The 24,101-nt window shown below is 38.6% G+C and overlaps 1 protein-coding gene across 1 annotated transcript in view; it reads left to right on the top strand.

Annotated features, from left to right (window-relative positions):
* Positions 1 to 24,101, top strand: part of LOC137243056 (parkin coregulated gene protein homolog) — a 50,093-nt gene that overhangs the window by 1,601 nt on the left and 24,391 nt on the right. The window contains exon 2 of the mRNA XM_067770228.1: positions 12,448 to 12,623. Within this exon, the coding sequence (XP_067626329.1) occupies positions 12,448 to 12,623 (176 nt within the window). The remainder of the gene's footprint in view (positions 1 to 12,447; positions 12,624 to 24,101) is intronic.

The raw sequence follows: 24,101 nt of genomic DNA, 5'->3' as shown, positions 1-24,101 counted from the left end.
GGCTGTATTCGAACGGAGCCTTCCCGATACCGGGCCACCTCGGGAAGTATTTATGGCCTTACCACAGTAAGGGGCGCTGCTGTGGCGGACGGTTCTTTCCCCGTATATAATACTGGACCGCTGAGCCCGCCTTGTCGGGCAGATGGTCGTACGACCAAGATGAACGACTCATTACCTGATTGTAATAAGGACGATGTAAAGAGGACTGAGTCGCAATCCAAGGACGACAAATACGAACTAAGCAATGCGTCGGGCTCGGGGAGCGAGAATAGCATACAAGCATACAAATGAAAACGGAGTAGAATAGTGGAGCAGAGGAAGCAAAAGAGCTCTCTCGCAGTACCGTGCAGCACTAAGAATTGTACAACGCTTGGAAGCAGTGGTCGACCCAACAGAAGTGGAGATCGAGCGCTTGCAATGGGCCCATGAAGCGATAGAAGTAGGTCGAAGGCTGTTCAAAAGGTTTGCTGCGAGAAACCCTCGGTTCTGCAACCGGTACGAGGAGGAAGAAGCTTCGAATGGCAGAATGAAGAGGCAACGTTTGGCGGAAGGCGAAAAGCCTGCTTTCAAGAGGCAGAAAGACCTAGTCCTAGAGCCGCGAGGCAGGGCAGTCGCATAGACAAGACAAGTAGGCCCAAAGCTGTAAGACAGATGGGCTCCAATAGCGAGGTAGCACAGGCCCGGCGAGAGGGGGGGGGGGGGGGCTGAGGGGGCATTATCCCCCGGGCGCGGGCTTTGGAGGGGCCCGGGAATCTCAAAATGCCATCCAAGCTTTTTGCTTACAGAAAATAAACAAACCACACCTTTAATCACATTTCGTAGATAGCAATCATTTTAAATTTCAACAAATTTTATAAAGTTGAATTCGTTTTCTGTTGCAGCAGAAAAATTTGGTATGATGCAAATTCTTATACAGTGATATACATGTATGTATGTATGTATGTATGTATGTATGTAAACAGCGATTTAAAGAAATTTATTTCATACAATTAATGCAATATTTAAATAAAGCTCTATAAGTAATAAACTGTACTTATTTTTTCATTAGTTTTTTTTTAAAGTGTAATATTTCCCGCAATCAATATAATAATTTATATTCTACAAATATATTAGTATTTTATGAAGAATATGTATATTTCTATGTAAACATATTTACTCATATGTTGTTCTGTATGAATGTGTAAATAAATTACAGTTCGTAACTATATATTTATGTGAGATGACTACCCTGAACACCGGTTTAAGCTGGTATCACCAAGACAACTGTAAGTAGAGAGACATTAGCTGAAGAAAAGTTGACAGAGACAGCCGCATGTTTAACATCCACCTTCGTTAATTCATTTTTATATTCATTTTATAATTGAAATACATTTTCTTTATTAATTAAATCATTCTAATCAATATACGCAATATTGAATACCAATAAACTATTCATTGTTTACATTTATTGAATATAATATACATGTATGCATGTTATATTTGGTGGTTAACCAAATATTTAAATATTTATTTTTTAAAAATATTATGTTATTTATTGATGTTTATAATTTTATTTTTGTTTATTTTTTGAGTTTAGAATTTTAATACTAATTAGAATTTTCTTGTTTGAAGTTATTCAAAAAATTTTAAGTTAACACGAAAAATCAATTAAAAATGATTTTAAAAATGAAAGAAAAGAGTACAAAGTAGTTAACACTATATTTACTCCCCCTCCAAGAAAATTTAAAACAAACAGATTATTAATTAATATTAAATGTAACCTTTTTTTGTTTTTTGTTGTTTAATGTATTTGAATTTGTATTTAAATTAGTGTTAAAGACTATGTTTGCTGGTTTAAGTAAATCAATTGAAATATTTTAAATAGTATTTTTGTATTGAATTGTAAATGTTTTATGTTTCTTAGAGATAACTTTAAAAGGTCCTTCATAAGGTGATTCTAAATTAGATTTAGGAAGAATTTTAACAAAAACATACTCACAATTTTCTAATTTTTTAGGAACGAAAAAGTTTTCTTTGTTATGATGAAAAACTTTAGAACGAACAAGCGAAAAAGATTCTCTTATTTTTTAAAGAGTGTCATTAAAAAAATCATGTTCTTTATTACTATTTAAAACAATTAGTTCACCAGGTATTCTAAGTGCTTGGCCATAAACAAGTTCAGCAGATGAACATTTTAAATCTTCTTTAATAGAAGTTCGTAAACCAAGTAGAATGAGTGGTAAAAGTCAGACCAATGAACCGAGTCGTTTGATGCTATAAGTGCTGCTTTTAAAGTTCGATGAAATCTCTCTATCATGCCATTTGCTTGGGGATGGTAAGGGGATGTATGAATTTTATGAGAACCTAAAAGTTTAGTTAATTCTGTAAAAAATTTTGAGGTGAATTGTGAACCTTGATCTACTGTAATATTCAATGGTATACCAAATCGTGGTATATAATTTTGAATAAAAGTTTTTACTATAGTATTTGTTGAAATATCTTTAAGTGGATAAGCTTCAGGCCAACGTGAAAATCTGTCAACAATTGTTAAGATATAACAATTTTCATTCGAAACTGGAAGAGGTCCAACAATATCCATATGAATATGTTCAAATCGACCTGATGGTATTTGAATTTTTTGAATAGGAGATTTAGTATGCCTTGAAATTTTGGATTTTTGACAATTGATACAAGATGAAGTCCAATCGTCAATTTCTTTACGAATGTTAGGACAATAATATTTATTTTGAATTAATTTTCTAGTTGTTCTTATACTTGTATGATATAATGAGTGAATTTTGTCAAATATAATTCTTCTCATAGAATGTGGAACATAAGGTCGAAAAGGTTGTAGAGAAACATCACACCATATGTTTAAATTAATAACTGGAATATGAATTTCTTTTAAATTATTTTTAGAATTTTGATCAGAAATGGTTTTTTGTAAAAATGTATCAGTTTGTTGTTCTTTATATAAAGTTTCTAAATTTATATCTTGAGTTGAAATTGCATTTATTTCTGGAATACGGGAAAGTGTGTCGGCAACTATGTTGTCTTTTCCACGTATATATTGCATATCATTTGTATATTGAGCAATATATTCAAGATGACGTAGTTGACGAGGAGATCTATCTACTTTAGAATTTAGAACATGAATTAAAGGTTTATGATCAGTATAAATTGTAAAAGTTCTACCTTCAAGAAAATGTTTAAAATGTTTAATTGAATTATAAATTGCCAAAAGTTCACGATCAAATGTTGAATATTTAGTGTTGCAGTTAATTTTCTTGAAAAATAAGCTAAGGGTTCTAGCATATTATTGCTAGTTTGTTGAAGAACTGCTCCAATAGCATGCATCAATCTACTGCTAATGATAAAGTACCATTTTTGTCGAAATGTGTAAGTAAAGTATTTTTAGCAAAAATTTTTTTTAGCATTTTGAAAAGCTGTTGTGGTTTCATTTGTCCAATTTAATTGTTTGAGTTTGTTTTTAATTGCATGTGTTAACATTTCATGCAGAGGACTAAGTTCTGTTGCTAACATTTTAATGTATCTGTGATAGTAATTTATCATACCTAAAAATTTTTGTAATTTATTTATAGAAATTGGTTTTTCAAAATTTGCTATGATTTTAATTCTATCTAAAGATGGTTTAATACCTTCTCCTGAAATTTCGTAACTTAGAAATTAAATTTATTTACACCGAGAGTACATTTTGAAGGTTTAATATTTAAATTATATTCTTCAAGTCTTTTGAAAACTGATTTAAAATGAGTTATATGTTGATCTTCATTATCACTGGCAATAAGAATGTCATCAATGTATGTAAATACAAAATCGAAATCAGAAAATAGTTCATTAATAAAGCGTTGGAAAATTTGAGCACTGTTTCGTAAACCGAAAGGCATTCTTACGAATTCAAACATTCCAAAAGGGGTATTTATTGCAGTTTTATGAATGTCTTCTTCTGCCATTGGAATTTGGTGGTAAGCACGCACAAAATCAATTTTGGAAAAAAATTTTGTTTTTTAAATCAATTGTTAAATCGTGGATATGTGGTAAAGGATACCGATCTGGTGCAGTAATAAAATTAAGTCTTCGATAGTCTCCGCAAGGTCTCAAATCATTTGGTTCTTTTTTAGGAACGAGATGAAGTGGAGATGCAATAGGAGAATTTGAGGGTCTGCATATACCCGTTTTAACTAAAAATTCAAATTCAGCTTTAGCAATTTTAAGTTTGATTGGATTAAGACGTCTGGGTTTCGAAAATGGTAAAATACCTTTTGTTTCTATCCTGTGAACCGTATGGTGTTTAACTTTTTTAGTATAATCTGGTTCACAAGTAATATACGGAAATTCATTAAGTAATTTTGAAAACTTATTTTCGACAATAGGAATTTTGAGTGAGAAAATATCAGAAAATCCAGAAGATCCAGCAACTTTAATTTTTGTAGTAGAATCTATTATTTCTTTATTTTTAATATTGACAATAATTCCGAATTTTTCTAAAAAGTTTGCTCCTAAAATTGGTGTATCAATATTCGCAATAATGAATGGAAATTCAAAATCTCTAATCAATTTTAAGTAGTTTTGTACCGAAAGTTTCAATTGAAGAACCGTTTGCTGCAGTCAAAGTAAGATCCGAATTTCTTTTATAAATTTTAAATTTAGAAAAAGGAATAACTGATACAACTGCGCCGGTATCGATAAGAAAATTAAGTTTATTGAATTTATCAAATATGAGTAGGCGACGAGTAGGTTTAATAATAGTTCCATTATCCGTCACCGTCATAGTTGATCGTTTCGGAATTTGAATTATGATTTTGATTAAAATTGCATTGTGGTATACATTTAAGAGCGTTATTCTTAAATTTTTTGTGATACCAACAAATATTTGTTTGTGAATTAAAATTACGATTGTTTGAAAAATTTCTGAATCTTGAAAAAGTTCGAGATTTAGATCTATTTCTATCTTTAGATCTTGAACGAATTTGTAATTGATTAATATCATTAGAAATTTTATTTAAATTTTGATAAATAGCCATAGTTAATTCAGTTAAATTTTTAATGGCATTGTTCTAAAATATTATTATTTATACTCGAAACTATAGGAGATTTGGAAGAATGAGGTTTGTTGATTAAATCAAAAAGTTTGTCAGCCAAAATAATTATTTCATCTTTGCTAGAAGTTAAATGGATTTGTATTTCTTGTGGCAATTTACGAATCCATAATTTCAAAAGTAATTCTTGACTTACAATGGAGTCAGTACCTATAAGTGATTTCATAAATCTGAATAATTCAGACGGTGAACGATCATTAAGTTCAGTTTTTGAAAATAATTGTTCTAATCGTTTTTCTTCGCTAAGAGGAAATCTTTCACATAAAATTTTTTCCTTGTATCATATATATTGAAAAGAGGAGGAGGGTTAATAACGTCTAAAATATTAGATATAGTATCTCGTTGAAGAGTAACTAAAACATTTTGAAATTTTAAATTATCATCATTGATATTGTTAATTTCAAATTGTCCTTCAACAAGCAAAAACCAGGCGTCAGGACAATCTTGCCAAAATTGTGGTAATTTAATAGATTTAGTAGAAGAAACATTTGTAGTTATTTTGTGTTGAAGTATCTTGTGTTATATTAGAGATGTTGTTTTGTGTTGTATTAATGTTAGAATTTTGAGTTGTATTGTGAGTCATTGTGTTATTTGTATAGTTATTATTTTGATTTTCCGAATTTGTAAAATTAAGAGTTCGTACTGGTGAACGTAGAACCATATAAAAAAAAAATTTAAATGAAAAATTTGAAAATTAGAAAATATTTAAGAATTTTTTGGAAAGGGAGTTAACAATTTAAATAAAATATTTATTTTTATATAAAAAAAAAATTAAGTAAATTTAAATAATTTATATAAAATTGTTAAAATATAAATATAATCTTAAAATAAATTTGAAAATTTAAAAGGTTTAAAATTTTAATTTAAATTATAATTGAAAAATGTTTAATTTAATATTAAAATAAAAATTATACTTACATAAAATTTAATTTAATAAAAAAATATTAAAATTAATAAGTAGTTGATTGATGATTGTAGAGATTTTTAGGTAATCAATTGCGTTTTTTGGACGTGATAACAATTAAATACATCGTTGTTGCCGTCTACTTATGCAATGGCTTTGTTGTTTTGTAATGGCATTTATGATTTTGTTGCTCAATAAGTGAAATAGAATGTGAAAATTCATTTAAAAATACAGCAGTGAATGACGTAGATATCTGGAGATGAGGAAATTATTTTGTTTGTGGATGACATTTCAGTTTTATCTTTTAAATCTGCACTATGATTTTTGGTATCTGTTCAATTTTTAAAAATTTCTTTTTTTGTTGATTTTTTATTCATCTTTGTATTGTTATCTCTTAAGATTAATTTTGTTTAGATGATAAACTTTTATTTTAGTTTATTTGTTTATGTGAAAATGTTTTTATGTCGGAATTTCAGGTAAATTTAAGGAATAATTTTGTTATACGATTATTTTTCTTTGTTGGTGCGATTTCATTTTGCTATTGTATATGTCACGTTATAAAAAATTAAGTTTAGCACACGTTTTGATGAGTATATAAATAACTGTTTGTCTGGTTACAAAGCCTACTTTTAACAAAATCAGGTGTACTGTTAAACACTCTGCGACAATGGTACATCCTTTATTGGTTGTCTTCTAACGTTTTATCACAATTAATTTAACAGGTTTTTTAACTTTTGTTATGAGTATATACATATATATAGATAATTAAGCGCGAAGGGTTCGGTTTAACTATTCATTTCGCTCATGTATTAAATGTTCTATTTCACGAGCTACACTGGGTTGTCCTCATTTTTCTTTATATATTTTTAAATTTTGTTTAGCAATTCATGATGACTTGAACCAAACGTGTCTTTTATATTTTCGGTTTTGCATTTAATATTGATAAGGTGACGGTTGAAGATATATTTAAACTTCTTATGAGCTTCTTTTACTAGCTACTTTCAGCTAGATGGGAAAAATTGGTTGCGCGAAAGAACTACACCACTTTTGTCAAAAAAAATATAATATATTGTTCTTGAATTTATTGCGATTTAATTGGTTCGATTGAGGATCGCCAATATATTTGGTGGTTAACCAAATATTTAAATATTTTTTTTTTTAAATATTATGTTATTTATTGATGTTTATAATTTTATTTTTGTTTAGTTTTTTTAGTTTAGAATTTGCATACTAATTAGAATTTTCTTGTTTGAAGTTATTCAAAAAATTTTAAGTTAACACGAAAACTCAATTAAAAATTATTTTAAAAGTTAAAGAAAAGAGTACAAAGTAGTTAACACTATACATGTATACGCTTAAATATACATGTATATACAAATGCATATAAATATGTAAAAGATGGTAATTTTGATTTTGAGAATATGTTCATTTTAGTATGGGGGCCCGTATTTTTTTTGGCCCCAGGTCCGGATTTTCTCTCAGCGGCCATGAGGTAGCAACTACCTCGAAAGCTTCGAGTCAGAGGGAAGTTCCAACTACGGAAGTAGGAGATAAGCCAAAGGGAGATAACGCTAAGACTCCGACTTTCTCGGATGTGCTAAAGGGAGTTAACGCCAAGACTCCGGCTTTCTCGGAGGTGCCAAAGAGGGATAACACTAAGACTCCGGCTTTTCCCGAGAAGATGAGTGATGTGGCAAAGCAGTCATTGACTGTGGCGCTGGCTGATCGTAGCAGTCCTTTCGGACAAATGACTACTGAAAGGTGGAGATCTGTGGAAAGGGAACTTATTAGCTTAATGCTTAGGGTAATGCGGGAACAACCCAGTAAGCCCCTTCCAACCTTTGATTCGAGGGGATGGTATAATGGTGTGAAGATGATAGCGTGCGACAACATCGCGAGCTTGCGGTGGCTGGAGGAAATGGTTCCAAACCTCCAAAGGCAAGGCACGAACGCGCGGTTCGAGGTGGTGGATAAATCGCAAATCCCTACGGTACCAAAAGTTAAGGTGTGGATACCATGCGTGATGAAGTAGGAGGATACACTGCGACTTCTGCAGAATCAGAATCCGAACATACCGACGCAGGATTGGAAGGTACTTACTGTATCTGGGCCTACGGAGGAAGGTCAGTTCTACATGTTCCAAATAAACAAGCAGGCGGAGGATATTTTGTACACGCAGCTTGGCAAAATGTCCTTTGGCACTGGCAAAATTTACATGCGACTCAGGAAAAGAAGTCCCGAGGATAAAACCCTAACACGCTAGAGGTAGGCGAAGTCGAAAAGGTCCTCAAAAGCCTAAGGGAAAAAAGACAGGTGGAGGTCCCCGACGTCACCACGAAGGAGTTAGAAGAGGACCAACCGCCAAATGGTGCTGTGACTCGCACAGAGGAACACCCGACACAACAGTTACAAGGGGCTGAAGGGGGCTTCGAACAATCTAAACCAAAAGGGCAACGAGAGGACGACGACGTCACGATGAAGGTGCTTGAGGGGGACAAACAGCCCAATGGTGCTGCGAGTCCTACAGATAAACCTCGAACACAGTAAGGTGGCGTCGAGTGAACTCCTCCTAACCCTTGAGGTGGGTTTGTTTGACGTGGCGCTGATCCAGGAGCCGTGGCTCTCATCGGGAGGAAAGGTTTCTGGACTTAGCGCGCGCGGATTTGGCGTTTACTATGCGCAAACGGAAGGACGGGTGCGAGCTGTAGTAATGGTAAGGAAACAGCTGTATTCTTATATGCTGCCTATGTACACTACTGAGGACCTCGTAGTGGTGGCCGTTGAGCAAAGGAATAAGCAGGCACTTATCCTGGCATCCTGCTACATGGCCGATGCTGCGGAGGTTCCACTGATGGAGTGCGAAAGGCTAGTACAGGGGGAAGGGCGCAAAGGGGGGTTGGTCATAGGCGCAGATGCAAATGCGCACCACAATGCGTGGGGAGGAGCAGATGCGAACGAGAGAGGCGAATCTCTATTTTGTTACATCCTGCAAACCAATTTGCAGATATCCAACAGGGGAAATGTCCCTACATATATTGGTCCAACATCCAGCAATGTTCTGGATATTACATTGAGCTCCGAGCGTAATATATCAAGGTATGATTGGATGGTTCTTGATAGACCATCCTTCTCCGACCATGCGTATATCAGCTTCAGCATCCCCCTAAAGAGGGTAGAGAAGGGAGGAACCTTTAGAAACCCTAGGTCAACGAATTGGACTAAATTCCAGAAACATGTAGAAACAAAACTGGGACAACCCAAAGAGGTTGCCAATGTAGAGGAACTGGAGGAGTCGAATGAATTCCTAACAAGGACGCTTATGACTGCGTATAACAAAGCTTGCCCTCTAAGAAGATTCAGAGGAAAAGTAAAGCCGCCAAGGTGGAGCTATGAGCTGAGTCTTCTAAGAAGACAGGTAAAACAAATGTTTAAGCTCGCAAAGACCGCGGAAAGCGAAGCGTGTGGGGACGAGTACAGGGATCTACTGAGGATCTACAAGCGTGAAATTACCAGGGAGAAGAGAAACTCATGGAAAAGTTTCTGTACGGACATAGAGTGCTCCAGCGAAACAGCACGGTTGAAAAAAGTCCTAGCATAGTCCAGGGACTAGTAAAGAAAGAGAACGGGAAATGGTCACGTGATAGTGAGGAATCCCTTGAGGTGCTTCTCGACACACATTTCCCATCGGGAGATGGTTTAGAAGAGCCAGCAGACAGCACTCACACTTCGATAACGGAGCGGGTAGTGCCGGGCTTGGTGACCGATACCTAGATCGAGTAGGCAGTGAAAACGTTTTCTAAGTTTAAATCGACGGGCCCAGGTGGTATATTCCTGGCCCTGCTACAAGTTTCAAGTAGGGCGGTCGTGGAATGGCTTAAAATAATATTCGATGGGTGCATAAGACTGAATCATGTACCGCACTCTTGGAGAACTTCTCGTGTAGCTTTTCCACCAAAGGCGGAGAAGATCGGTCAAGTGTATCCCAAAGACTATAGACCCATTAGCTTAACATCATTTCTGCTCAAAACCTTTGAGTGGCTGATAGATGTGGTGTACATAAAGTCCAACGTGGATGAAAAGCTGCTCTCCACAACACAACATGCGTACACCAAAGGCAAGTCGGTAGACACCGCATTGCATAGGGTGGTAATAAGCATAGAGAAATCCCTGGAGAATAAGGAGTATGCTCTAGGAGTCTTCTTGGACATTGCCGGGGCTTTCAATAATGTTGCAAAATGTGCGATTATGGATGGTCTTAATCACATTAAAGTACATCCTGCCTTAATCAGATGGATTCGGTGCATGTTAAATTGCAGAAAGATTACATTACAATCAGTGGACAGGGGCACGCCGCAGGGAGGGGTGCTATCACCTCTGCTGTGGACGCTGCTCATCAACCAACTGCTCAGGCGACTCGATGAGGGACTCGTAAAACTTACGGCTTACGCAGATGACGTTGCAATTGTCATAAGTGGAAAGTGCCTTCCAACGATTAGTTCTTTGATGGATCGGGCGCTTCGGGATATTCATACCTGGGCATCTAATGTTTGGTTGAAAGTCAATGCGGAGTATACGGATATGATCTTGTTTACAAAGAGGCACAAGGTCCCAAACTTGACCAGGCCTAAGTTAGGAGGGGTTATCTTACAAGAGAAACCTTGCACAAAATATCTAGGAATCATCCTAGACAGTAAGCTGTCATGGAAGCTCAACGTGGAAGAGAGGGTCAAGAAGGCCTCAACAGCACTATATGCATGTAAAAGAATGCTGGAGTGTACGTGGGGCTTATCGCCCTCTCTTTCTCATTGGGTTTTTACAGCGATTGTAAGCCCTATTCTATACTATGGAGTACTTGTTTGGTGGAAAGCCACACAAAAAAACATACCCCAAAAAATTAGAGGGGGTATGCAGACTATCGATGCTTAGCATTACGGGAGCCCGGAAAACAACCCCGACGGCTGCACTGTATGCCATTCTGCACATTCCACCTGTAGACCTCGTAGCAAAGAACAAAGCATTAATAACCGCAACCAGGCTCGGTGCCTCGGGGCAGCTTGAGCGCCGACCATATGGCCATAGTAGTATAGCGTCATCAATCACAAGACGAACAGACTACCTGATTCACTATCTACGCTTCGAGGGAGATCTTAAGGCCACAACAGAGGTGGACGGTTGGCGCAAGGGTGCGCAAATGGGGGACCAGGCGATACATGTATACACAGATGGTTCCAAAGTAGTGGAAGGAGTAGGGTCTGTGGTATACTGTGCTGATCTCGAAATAAGCAGATTTTACAGGCTGCCGGATTACTGTAGCGTTTTCCAAACGGAAATATTAGCCGTAACCAAAGCAGTAGAAACCCTGGAAGAGAATAGCTTAAGCTGCAACCGTGATAACTTTTATATTGACAGTCAAGCAGCAATTAAGGCAATAATCTCGCATAGCACAGAATCTAAATGCGTGTTAGAGTGTAAGCAGTCTCTGGAGAGAATCGGGACAGGGAGAAGCATACATCTATATTGCGTACCAGGACATATGGGAATAGATGGGAATAAAAAAGCGGACGAACTAGCTAAAAAGGGCGCATCCCTTGAAGCTTGCTCCGTAGACGTCCCAATTAGACTGGGCAAGATTAAGCGAAGGCGAGAGTTGCACATGATCGACCAAGCGGGAAAGGCGTGGGTTCAAGCGCGGGGCTATAAAGTGTCGAAGATTATGTGTAGGTCTTACAAAGTTGCTTCTATCATGACGGGTATTCTGACTGGACACTGCATTATGGGGTCACATGCCTTTAAATTAGGCTTGGTCAGTGATAGCAGATGCCAGGCTAAGACTCCAGCTATTAGGAGTGATACAGCTGTCAGATCCAGAAGCAGCAAGTGGCTTAAGTCCTAGGAAGCTTCTAGTATTTGCCAATAGGACGGAGTTATTTTATAAAATAGGTCTTGATTTTTGAAAGGGTTTTTCAGTTTGGTCGTTAAAACAAACTTCTGGTAACTCTACGGACTCAATCAGTCTATGTGAGGTCCTCATGGACCGGCCAGTTCAACCTAACCTAACTTACCAATGAGTGGGAAAAATAATTAGACTTGCAAAGTGTGCCAACACTCTTAGCCAAAGCAAATGTCAAATTCTTCTTCTTATGATTTGCTTGCAACAAAATTTGGGAGTTGGCTAATTTTCAATATCAGATGGCGCCCGTGTCGCTCATTTACCGTTCTCCATAAAAATACGTGCAATCTACTCATAATGCATAAGCTTGTGTTCAACTCATCTATGTTTGTATATGAAAAACTGCTTTTGTGACTTGGTATAGATATACTATATATATATATATATAATACTAGGCCCAACTAAACTTTCGAGCCCGATTAAAAATAAAAAAAAATTATATTTTTTTAAATGTTCATAAGCTATACCTTTCTTCCTGTTCACTTGATTTTAAGCGCTTAACAGTGGCAAGAAAGCAGTATCCAAATTGGAATTAGATTTAAAAACCCACAGTACTCTCACCAATGGCACTCATAAGCGACCTAAAACAACATTTCGAATGTACTTCGATCGCGGAGATCTGCCTATAAAGATGGAATATTTATGTGGAGGCGATAAAATCGGTTGGACGGTAAGTTTTAAAAATTATTTTTATTAAATTCACTTAAAACTTACCAAAGACACGTTCGGGTAACTGGGAAAATCGACAAAATAACGAAACTGGCAAACGTGCAACTTTCCGCGACAAGAGGGTGAAAGTCGAATTAGGAGGATTGACCTGGCAATCTTATTTGTATATGAGAATATATCGAAAGACTGTTACTCATATTTTTATAGATTGACAATTTAATAAAAAAAAAAAAAAACTGAATGCATTTACCAAGGAAAAGTGCAAGCAATGCAAGCCTACCGCCACTTCGCCGGTTTTATTGATGTAAAATTTATCGTATCGAACTTTTTAGATATAAGAATATAATAAATGTATAGCGAAATAGTTTTCCATGACAATGTTGTATTATTATTTGTGCAAGCTACAAGGAAAACAATTGTAATTTCCGTCGTTGAATTTCAGGCTCACGTATGCGTACTAGGCACGCGACCATCAATAATGTCGATGTACGGTTACTAGTACTAAAAAACCGGTCCTTCCAAGACCACCAAAGCCAATTTATCAATTTTATTTTGTAAAATTTAAAATGATAGAATTTTTGTCTATACGAGGCCGCGTTTCGGCAGTGTTTTGGTATAAGCCTTTCGAGTGTAACTCTGCTATGAAAAGCTTCGATAGAATTTATCAAGCGTAACGATGCCGTTCGGTATGTGGTATACATATGTAGCTCTCCAAACCTGAAGTTAACACTCAAAAACAAAAATTCGAATTGTTTCTTCTCATTGAAGGTAGCGGCCAGGTTGATTTGACGTCTCTGGTATGTTTTATGTCTGGCGTCTCTTGCGTGCAATGAACGACTATAAAATACACCGATGTAACGAAATTAATCCATACTCATAGCAAATGCGAAGATTTAAAAAAATTAGACACGAATACGTGTGCATCTTGTGGGGTTATTATTTTATGGAGCTTACGATTTCTCGAACTTGTTCGAAAAGAGATTTCTCGCGAGGCTCGCCTTCTCGCGAGATTCTCGAACCTCGAACTAATCGTAAGGCTCGCGAGCTTCTCGACATTCAATTTAATCTATTCATTGGCTGTTTTATATAGAGCTTACGAATTTTTCTGGAGCAAAAGCGAAAAAGTCCATAAAACCACAAGTAAAAAACACCGAAATGTGGTTTCCCAATTGTTTGTATGCGGTAGATGGCATCACTGATCCTCTTGTCAACTTTTTATCGGCCTTCCCAACTGTACCAAAATTTGGATAGAACACCTTTCCGCCGGTGAGGGTTGTATACCAGTACCAAATCTCCCTCCAAGAAACCTTCCGAATTGTTCTCGTCGTGCCTGTGTTTCATCTTACTACTCATTAACCTGGCTAGTTGCCTCGCACTCTGTTGCTTGGCCACTGGACAACTTTGAAGAGGTTGAGCTTGACTGATTGGCTTTGCATAATCAGTATCGTTCTGATGTTTCACAACAGTAGTGCGTCCTGGCTGGAAACCACCCTTGCATTCTTTCTGGTAAATTATTTCGTTGGTTTTAGTGCGTCCATTAGGGTTTGTTAATGCCAGTGTTTTCCTCGCAGCTACCTTTGATTTTGATTTGTTTGGCCCATTCGTTCCATCAACCTTTGCCCGATCTACTGCCTTTGACGTGGTCCTTGTCGAATGGCTTCCACCAGCACTCGCTTACTGCTGAACCCTTTCTCCAAACTGAAGTTCAGTGGTACATCCTGGTTCTTATAGCGCATATTCCATCTTTGTATGTCGATCCTGATGTCATGGTCAACTAAGAAGTCCACTCCCAATATGACTTTATCAACGATCTCCGCCACAACGACTGTGACCTTTCCAATTAAGATTTCACATACCACTTCTCCCTGGACTTGGTTATACTCGCCAGTGACCGTACGCAATCTTGCTCCAGGTAATGGTTTTACTCTCCTGTTGACCAAATCAGATCGGATTAAAGAATGAGATGCGCCCATATATACAGTCAGTACACGTTCTTTGCCATCCACATAACATCTGACGGCAAGACCGCTCCATTTTCTTCCAATTTGTGAGATAGATATCACAGGACATTCAATAGCTGGGGCAAGTTTTCGATCTTTAGATCTGACTCGCTCTTGCTTATCTCCTCCAGCTTTGTGTTTACGACCACCCATGCTGTTGGAACCACAAGGGTCAAGACCGCAATGACGTGCAATGTGATATGGCTTCCCGAATTTGAAGCACTTGATTACTCTATCACTCCGCTTCTGCAATCCTTTCAGCGCCTCCAATATTGAGTTCACTCAAACTGGCCTTTCTACTTCCACACGGCGTGCTTTGAAAACTGTCTTACAAAGAAGCGAGGCTGTTTCCTGAGTCAGCGCATGCGATACTGTTTCAGCAAATGTCAGCTTTGGGTTTGCGTATGTACCTCCCTTCGTTTCCACATCCCGTATGCCATTGATAAAACGCTGGATTTTTACCCTCTCGGTGTATTTCACGGGTGCGTCCACATTTGCGAGATGAGCCAATCTTTCAACGTCTGAAGCAAACTCCTGTAAAGTCTCGTTAGATTTTTAGGAACGGTTTTGCAATTCTATTTGGTAGATTTGTTTCCTGTGTTCGCTTCCGGAACGTCGTTCTACATCAACCATCAATACTTCATAGTTGTTCTGCTCTCCTTCGGGAATCGTCTGTAGGATTTCGGCTGCTGGCTCCTTCAATGCTACGGCTGGATTACTCGATGAAAATGCTGGGCGATTTATTTGCAACTACTGTGTACGCTGTGCTTCTAGCTGCGAAGCTATTTGTGCCACCTGCAATGATAAGCGCTCCTCTTGTGCTTCCATATTGGTTGTAATTTGTGTCGACATTTCGGAAAAACGTGTTTCTTGTCGTGTCTCCTGTGATTCCAGTTGGGAGGCCATATATTTTTTCTGTTCTTCCAATTGAGATGTTATACTTTCTGTTATACGTGTTTCCTGGGTTTCCATTTTAGTCGATATCTGTGATAACAAAGCCAATATCGCATTATTCTACCCGCTTGCGACTGGACTCGGACTTCCATTCTTTTCCTCCACTTTTGTTAATGTCTCGTCCACATCAGTGCTTGAAATTTGTTTTATTACCGGTTGTAGTCAAACCACGGTTCTCCAACTGCTTTTTCAGTTGATGGATCTTTATATTACTTAACTTTGCCATGTCCACGTTGTATTCGAAATCTTCGGAATTTATTCAACAATCCCGCTTCTGACACCAATTGTAACGAATTGGGGAAATTCCGCTTATTTGAAACCTTATGCTAACGTTCGAATCGCTAAACTGTTGAATAAATCACTTCAATATTCAGTATTGCCAACTGGTCTTTATTTAGATTACTTTGTGAGTAGTACTTCAAAATTATACTTCACAACCAATAGCGTGCTTAAATAAAAACTGATTCGTTATTACTCAGGTTGCGCTGCTTTTATATTCTCGGTTTCCTCGTTCACCCATTGCTCCTAAAGTATAGTAATTTCGCGAACAGTTGTAGCTCATGCTTGGTTAGTTACCAGATATACATGTATATCTGTAGTCCACGCCTCTCCCATAGCCATATGCGTGTGTATGTGTGAGTAACTACTTCGGCTGATGACTACATATTTGTGTGTTTGAGATATCTCTTCGTCGCCTTCTACATAATAGTGGCTGCTTTATTATTGTTGTCTTATATGTAATACTCCTATATTGCTACAAAAGGCTAGGTACATTTCACAACATCAGAGTGCCGATATATTGCTCTTTAAAGGTTTTTGTTTTTGTATTCAATAATCGAATGTAACTTAATTTAAATTTTTTCTTGTCACACTTATGCTGCTACAATCACAAACATTTTATAGGCTATCTTGTTTTGATTTCGAATTCAAAACACATTGCGAGCATTTTCTATTAGCATATTGTTACGAATATTAGCAACAGTAAGGGGTACTGTCATCTCTAAGCCGATGCTAAGCAGTGACTGTATGCACATCAATAATTCAATCATTATGTCTACACATATGTACGTACACGCAGCGGAGAAGCAACGCCCAAATACATGCAGATATCTTATCTGAGATATGCAATTATAATTGCGGAAGTGTCGCTCACAAACACACGCGCATGAGCTGTGAGAGAAGCTATAAAAATTGTGCATCTGTAGTTATAGCTGAGAAACTTATAGCAGATAACCAACTAGTAGATTGTAGAACAGAACCGCCTAGAAATGTCAACGAGAAAACCAAACACTATAAAAGGCAGCAACAGTAGAGGCGCGAGAATCAGTTGGATTTAAGACGCTATCTAGCGAGCAATAGCAGTATTATTTTGAAAATCAGTTTCGTTTAAGCAAGCTATCAGGTTCGAATTATAAGTGTTATTTTCAAGTACGTCTAATAAAGACCATTATTGCATTATTCAATATTGGAGTTATTTATTCAACAGTTTAGTGATTCGAACTTAGCAGAAGGTTGCACATAAGAGGATTTGCAGTATATTCGTTACAATTGGTGTCAGAAGAGGAATTGTTGAATAAATTCCGAAGATTGGGAATACAACTTGGACATGACAAAGTTGAGTGAATTGAGGATCCAGAAACTGAAAAACGAGTTGGAGAACCGTGGATTGAATACAACCGGCAATAAGATAGAACTTCAAGCACGGTTACGAGAGGTAACGGAGTCGCAAGGAATTGATGTGGACGAGTATGTCTTTTATCCTGATGTGGACGAGACAACAACAAAAATTGAAGAGAAAAACGAAACATCGCAGACAGGAACGAGCACAGACTTGAACACGATTTTGGCTGCAATATCTGCACAAACATCGATAGTAACATCAATGTCGTCGCAAATGTCAGAAATGTGGTCAGAAGTAACATCGAAGATTGGAGCACAAGAAACGCGTATGTCAGAAATGTCGACACAGATTACATCCAAGATGGAAACTTAACTGGAAGAACAGAAAACATATATGGCATCCCAACTGGAAGAGCAAAAGACATATATGACATCTCAGTTGGCTGAGCAGTTGAAAGCACAGGAGGACCGCATATCCTCGCAGCTGGAGGCACAGGAGATAAGGGTAATATCGAAGTTGGAGGCGCAAGATACAAAAATTTTACAATTTGAGGACTAAATCGAGGCCAAGGTGGATGCTCTGAGAGGACGTATCGAGCAGTTGCAACTAAATTGCCCAAATCAACGAGTAATCTAAAGGTAAAAACACCATCCCTTGACGGTTCTGTTCCTTTCCAGGTCTTTAAGCTACAATTTGAGAAGACCGCAACAGTGAACAACTGGAATGCTGAAGATAAAGTTGCTGCACTCTTCGTAGCATTGAAAGGACCAGCTGCCGAAATTGTACAGACTATTCCAGAGTACGAACGGAACAGTTATGACGCATTGATGGCTGCTGTAGACGGTACGGAAGCGAACACAGGAAACAGATATATCAAATAGAATTGCAAAACCGTTACCAAAAAGCTAATGAGACTTTGCAGGAGTTTGCTTCGGATGTTGAAAGGTTGGCTCATTTGGCAAATGAGGATGCACCCGCAGAGTATACCGAGAGGGTAAAAATCCAGAGTTTTATAAATGGCATACGGGACGTAGAAACGAAACGAGCTACATATGCGAACCCAAAGCCAACATTTGCTGAAACGGTCTCCCATGCACTGACTCAGGACACAGCGTCACTTTTGAGTAAGCCCCCATACAAAGCTCATCGCGTGGAAGTGGAAAGGCCAGATTGGGTAGACACAATTTTGGAAGCACTGAAGGGATTACAACAAAAAAATGCCGGAGTTATGAAGAGTTTCAAGTGCGATAACCCAAGTCACATTGCACATCATTGCAGCAACTGTCATGGTAGTTCCAACTTGGCTGGTCGTAAACGCAAAGCTGGAGGAGATAAGCAAGAGCGAGTCAAATGTATAGATCGAGAACTTGCCCCAGCTATTGAATGCCGTGTGATACCTATATCGCAAACTGGAAGGAAATCGAACAGTCTTACCGTCAAAGGAAATGTGGATGGCAAGGAGCGTGTACTGATATGTCGATACGGGCGCATTGGAAAGGTCATGGTTCTACACAAATTCGTTGTAGCGGAGATTATTGATGAAGTCATATTGGGAGTAGATTTCTTAGTTGTCTATGACATCAGGATCGACATGCAGAGAAGGATTATGCGTTATAAGAACCAGGATATACCACTTAACTTCAGTTTTGAAAAAGGGTCCAGCAGTAATCGAGTACTGATGGATAAGAGTCGACAAAGACCACAAAAGTCAAAGGCAGCAGATCGGGCAAAGGTTGATGGAACGAATGGGCCAAACAAATCAAAACCAAAGGTACCTGCGAGAAAAACACTGGCATTGACAACCCCTAATGGACGCACTAAAACGACTGAAAGAATTTTCCAGAAAGAATGCAAGGGTGGTTTCAAGCCAGCGCGCACTTCTGTTGGGAAACGTCGGAACGATACTGATTATGTGAAGCCAATCCGTCAAGAGCAAGCTCTACAAAGTAGTTCATTGGCCAAACAACAGAGTGCGAGCGAACGATCAAGGATAAAGAGTAGCAAGATGAAACGCAGGTACGATGAGAACAATAATGCGGAAGGTTTCTTGGAGGGAGATTTGGTACTGTTATACAACCCTCACCGGAGGAAAGGTGTTCCATCCAAATTTCGGTGCAGTTGGGAAGGCCCGTACAAAGTTTTGAAGAAGATCAGTGACACCATCTACCGCATACAAACCATTGGGAAACTACGAAGTAGAAAAGTGGTACATTTGGAGATGCTAGTGGCGTTTAGATCAGGAAATTTGTCTGATCGGGACGATCAGACTTAGGTGGAGGGCAGTGTTACGAATATTAGCAATACTAAGGGGTACTGTCATATCTAAGCCGATGCTAAGCAGTGACTGTATGCACATCAATAATTCAATCATTATGTCTACACATATGTACGTATACGCAGCGGAGAAGCAACGCACAAACACATGCAGATATCTTATCTGAGATATGCAATTATAATTGTGGAAGTGTCGCTCACAAACATGAGCTGTGAGAGAAGCTATACAAATTGTGCATCTATAGTTATAGCTGAGAAGCTTATAGCAGATAAACAACTAGATTCTAGAACAGAACCGCCTAGAAATGTCAACGAGGAAACCAAACACTATAAAAGGCAGCAACAGTAGTGGCGCGAGAATCAGTTGGATTTAAGACGCTATCTAGCGAGCAATACCAGAATTATTTAGAAAATCAGTTTCGTTTAAGCAAGCTATCAGTTGCGAATTATAAGTGTTATTTTCAAGTACGTCTAATAAAGACCATTATTGCATTAATCAATATTGGAGTTATTTATTCAACAGTTTAGTGATTCGAACTTAGCAGAAGGTTGCAAATAAGAGGATTTGCAGCAAATTCGTTACAATATTGTTACGAATATTAGCAACACTAAGGGGTACTCTCATCTCTAAGCCGATGCTAAAAGTGACTTGTATGCACATCCATAAATCAATCATTATGTATCTACATAAACGAATCAATAATTATGTCTACACATATGTACGTACACGCAGCGGAGAAGAGATGCACAAACACATGCAGATATCTTATCTGAGATGCTCCCAAAAGTATGCAATTGTAATTGTGGAAGTGTCGCTCACAAATACACGCGCATATGAGAAGCTATACATGTGCATCTGTAGTTATAATTATATGGCAGTAACTAAGTAAATTCTGGAAGCGCCTAGAAGATGCAACGAGGAAATCACAGAGTATAAAATCACCAACAGTAGAGGCGCGAGAGTTAGTTTTTATTAAGCACGCTATCTGTCGAGCAATGGAAATGTTATTTTGAAAGTAGTCTAATAAAGAGCATTTTGCATTATCAAATATTGGAGTTATTTATTCAACAGTTTAGTGATTCGAACTTAGCAGAAGGTTGCAAATAAGAGGATTTGCAGTAAATTCGTTACGATTGGTGTCAGAAGAGGAATTGTTGAATAAATTCCGAAGACTTCGAATACAACTTGGACATGGCAAAGTGGAGTGAATTGAAGATCCAGCAACTGAAGAAGGAGTTGGAGAGCCATGGATTGAATACAACCGGCAATAAACTCGAACTTCAGGCACGACTACGAAAGGCAATGGAACTAGAGGGAATTAACGTGGAAGAGTATGTCTTTCCCTTTGACGGCGAGGAGACAACAAAAATTGAAGAGAAAAGTGAAACATCGCAGACAGTTACGAGCACAGACTTGAACATAATTTTAGCTGCAATATCTGCTCAAACGTCGACAGTGTCATCTCAACTGGCAGAACAGAAGACATATATGGAATCGCAGGACAACCGCATAACGTCAAAGATTGAAGCACAAGAAACGCGTATTTCACAAATGTCGACACAGATTACATCCAACATGGAAACTCAATAGGAAAAACAGAAAACGTATATGTCATCACAGATGGAATCACAGGAGACACGTATAGCATCTCAACTGGAATCTCAGGAGAACCGTATAACATCGAAGATTGAAGCACAAGAGGCACGAATACCCGAAATGTCGGCACAATATCAGCGCAGATCTCTGCACAACTGGAAGAGCAAGAAGGACGTATTTCTTAGAAGATGGAGGCGCAGGACACAAAAATTTTGCAATTTGAGAACAAAATCGATGCCGAGATTGAAACATTGCGAGGTCATATACAAGAGTTGCAACTAAATCGCCCAGTTGTTTCAGCAAGCAATACGAAGGTAAAAATTCCATCTTTTGACGGCTCTGTTCCTTTCCAGGTGTTTAAGATTCAGTTTGAGAAGACCGCAGCAGTCAACAACTGGAGGGCTGAAGATAAAGTTGCTGCAGTATTCGTGGCATTGAAAGGATCTGCTGCTGAAATCCTACAGACTATTCCCGAGGGGGAGCGGAACAACTACGAAACATTGATGAGTGCTCTAGAGAGGCGATACGGAAGCGAACACAGGGCGCAGATACACCAAATAGAGTTGAAAAACCGTTACCAAAAAGCTAATGAGACTTTGCAAGAGTTTGCTTCGGATGTTGAAAGGTTGGCTCATTTGGCAAATGCGGACGCACCCGTGGAATACACCGAGAGGGTACAAATCCAGAGTTTTATAAATGGCATACGGGACGTCGAAACGAAGCGAGACACATACGCAAACCCAAAGCCAACATTTGCTGAAACGGTATCACATGCATTGACTCACGAAACTGCCTCCCTATTGAGTAAACCAGCATATAAGGCTCATCGTGTGGAAGTAGAAAGACCAGAGTGGGTAGACACAATTTCGGAAGTATTGAAGGGTACGCAGCAGAAGATGATGCAGTCAAATGTTTTAAGTGTGAAAAGCCAGGGCACATTGCGCGGTATTGCAACACCAACCCTAACAGTTCCAACAATGTGGGTTGTCGTAAACGCAGAGCTGAAGGAGGTGAGCAAATCTCCAAGTCCACTCAATCGTTAAACTAAAGAGAGTCAGCCGCAAGGGGCGACAGCTGGCTCCCTCAATTGAATGCCCCATAATCTCTATCTCGCAAAATGGAAGAAGGTCAAGCAATCTTACTGTCGGAGGGCACATGGATGGAAAGGAACGTTTACTGACTGTAGATACGAGTGCATCCCATTCCATCATTCGATGAGATTTAGTTAACAAGAAGATAAGACCATTGCTTAGAGCAAGATTACGTACAGCCACGGGTGGGGACACCCAGGTAATGGGAGAAGTAGCATGTGAAGTAGCAATTGGGAACGTCACGGTACTACACAATTTTATAGTGGCAGAGATGAAATCATAATTGGAGTGGACTTCTTAATCGACCAATGCATCAAGATCGATATGCAAAGCAAGACGATGCGATATAAGAACATGTGTGCCACTTAATTTCGGCTACGAGAGAGGCTACAGCAGTAAACGAGTGCTGGTGGAAGAGAGTCAGCAAATACCACCAACATCCGAAGCAGTCATCTGGGCAAAGGTTGATGGAGATTGTGGGACAAACAAATTGTGGGTTGTAGAAGCAGCAAACACATCAGCACTGAATATACTTGTAGGAAAAACCCTGGCTATGACAAAACAAGATGGACGTATTCTGGTAAGAGTACTCAATGAGTTCAAGTCACCACTTAAACTGGCCAAAGGAGCTATTTCGGGAAGATGCCAAGAGGCTGAAGTAGTTATTAACTGTGAACAGCTCCAGGAACACGTTTCATCTAGTAATACTGATCTTTCAAATGACTACTTTGGGAAGATGCCAAGAGGCTGAAGTAGTTATTAACTGTGAACAGCTCCACGAACACGTTTCATCTAGTAATACTGATCTTTCAAAAGACATCACGGCATGGACGGAGGGGCTAGAGGAAGATTAACAGAGTAAGGCAAAGCAACTGCTCCTAAAGTACGCAAACATATTTGACCAGGATGGTTCCAAACCAGGCCGCACCAACGTTGTGAAACATCAAATTGACACTGGAGATGCGAGGCCGATCCGTCAAGCTCCACAACGGGAAATTGTGAGTCAAATCGTACAAGAAATGAGCGACAGCGGCGTCATCGAACCATCAGCTAGTCCATGGAGCTCACCTGTGGTACTTGTGAAGAAGAAGGATGGGAAAATGAGGTTTTGCGTAGACTACCGCAAGTTGAACGACGTCACGAAAGAGGATAGCTACCCATTGCCAAGAATTGACGACACTCTGGACTCGCTCTGTGGTACGAAATGGTTTTCCATATTGGACTTGAAAAGTGGCTACTGGCAAGTGGAGGTGAAGGCGGAAGACAAGGAAAAATAGCCTTCAGTGTCGGTGATGGTCTTTGGCAATTTACAGTGATGCCTTTTGGACTATGTAGTGCACCAGCTACTTTTGAAAGACTCATGGATCAGGTACTAAAAGGACTATGTTGGAAAACATGCTTAGTGTACCTAGACGACATCATCGTATTGGGAAAGAACTTCGAAGAACATCTGAAGAACTTGGAGGAGGTTTTCCAAAGAATAGCTGGTGCTGGTCTGAAACTTAGTCCCAAAAAGTGTTCTCTGTTCAAGAAGGAAGTTAGTTACTTGGGTCATAAAGTAACGACGGAGGGCATCTGCACCGCGAATGAACAGATAGAAGCAGTGAAGGATTGGCCAAGACCACAGAATCTGCATGAATTGAGAAGTTTCCTTGCGCTGTGCACATATTACCGCCGATTTGTAGCAAATTTTGCAGGGTAGTCCATAGTCTCCACGAGCTAACAAGAAAAAATAAAGCTTTTGAATGGAAGAAGGAGCAAGAAGTAGCTTTCCAAACATTGAAAAAGCGTTTGTGCACTACCCCAATATTGGCATATCCGATTTCAGGAGCAACGTTTATTCTAGATACAGATGCGAGCGGATATGTTATAGGAGGCGTTTTATCACAACTGGTCGATGGACAGGAGAAGGTATTTGCATATTACAGCCGTTCAATTGGAA

This window comes from Eurosta solidaginis, chromosome 3, assembly GCF_040869045.1.
Source record: "Eurosta solidaginis isolate ZX-2024a chromosome 3, ASM4086904v1, whole genome shotgun sequence".
Taxonomy (NCBI): Eukaryota; Metazoa; Arthropoda; class Insecta; order Diptera; family Tephritidae; genus Eurosta; species Eurosta solidaginis.
This window is presented reverse-complemented; position numbering and strand designations above follow the sequence as displayed.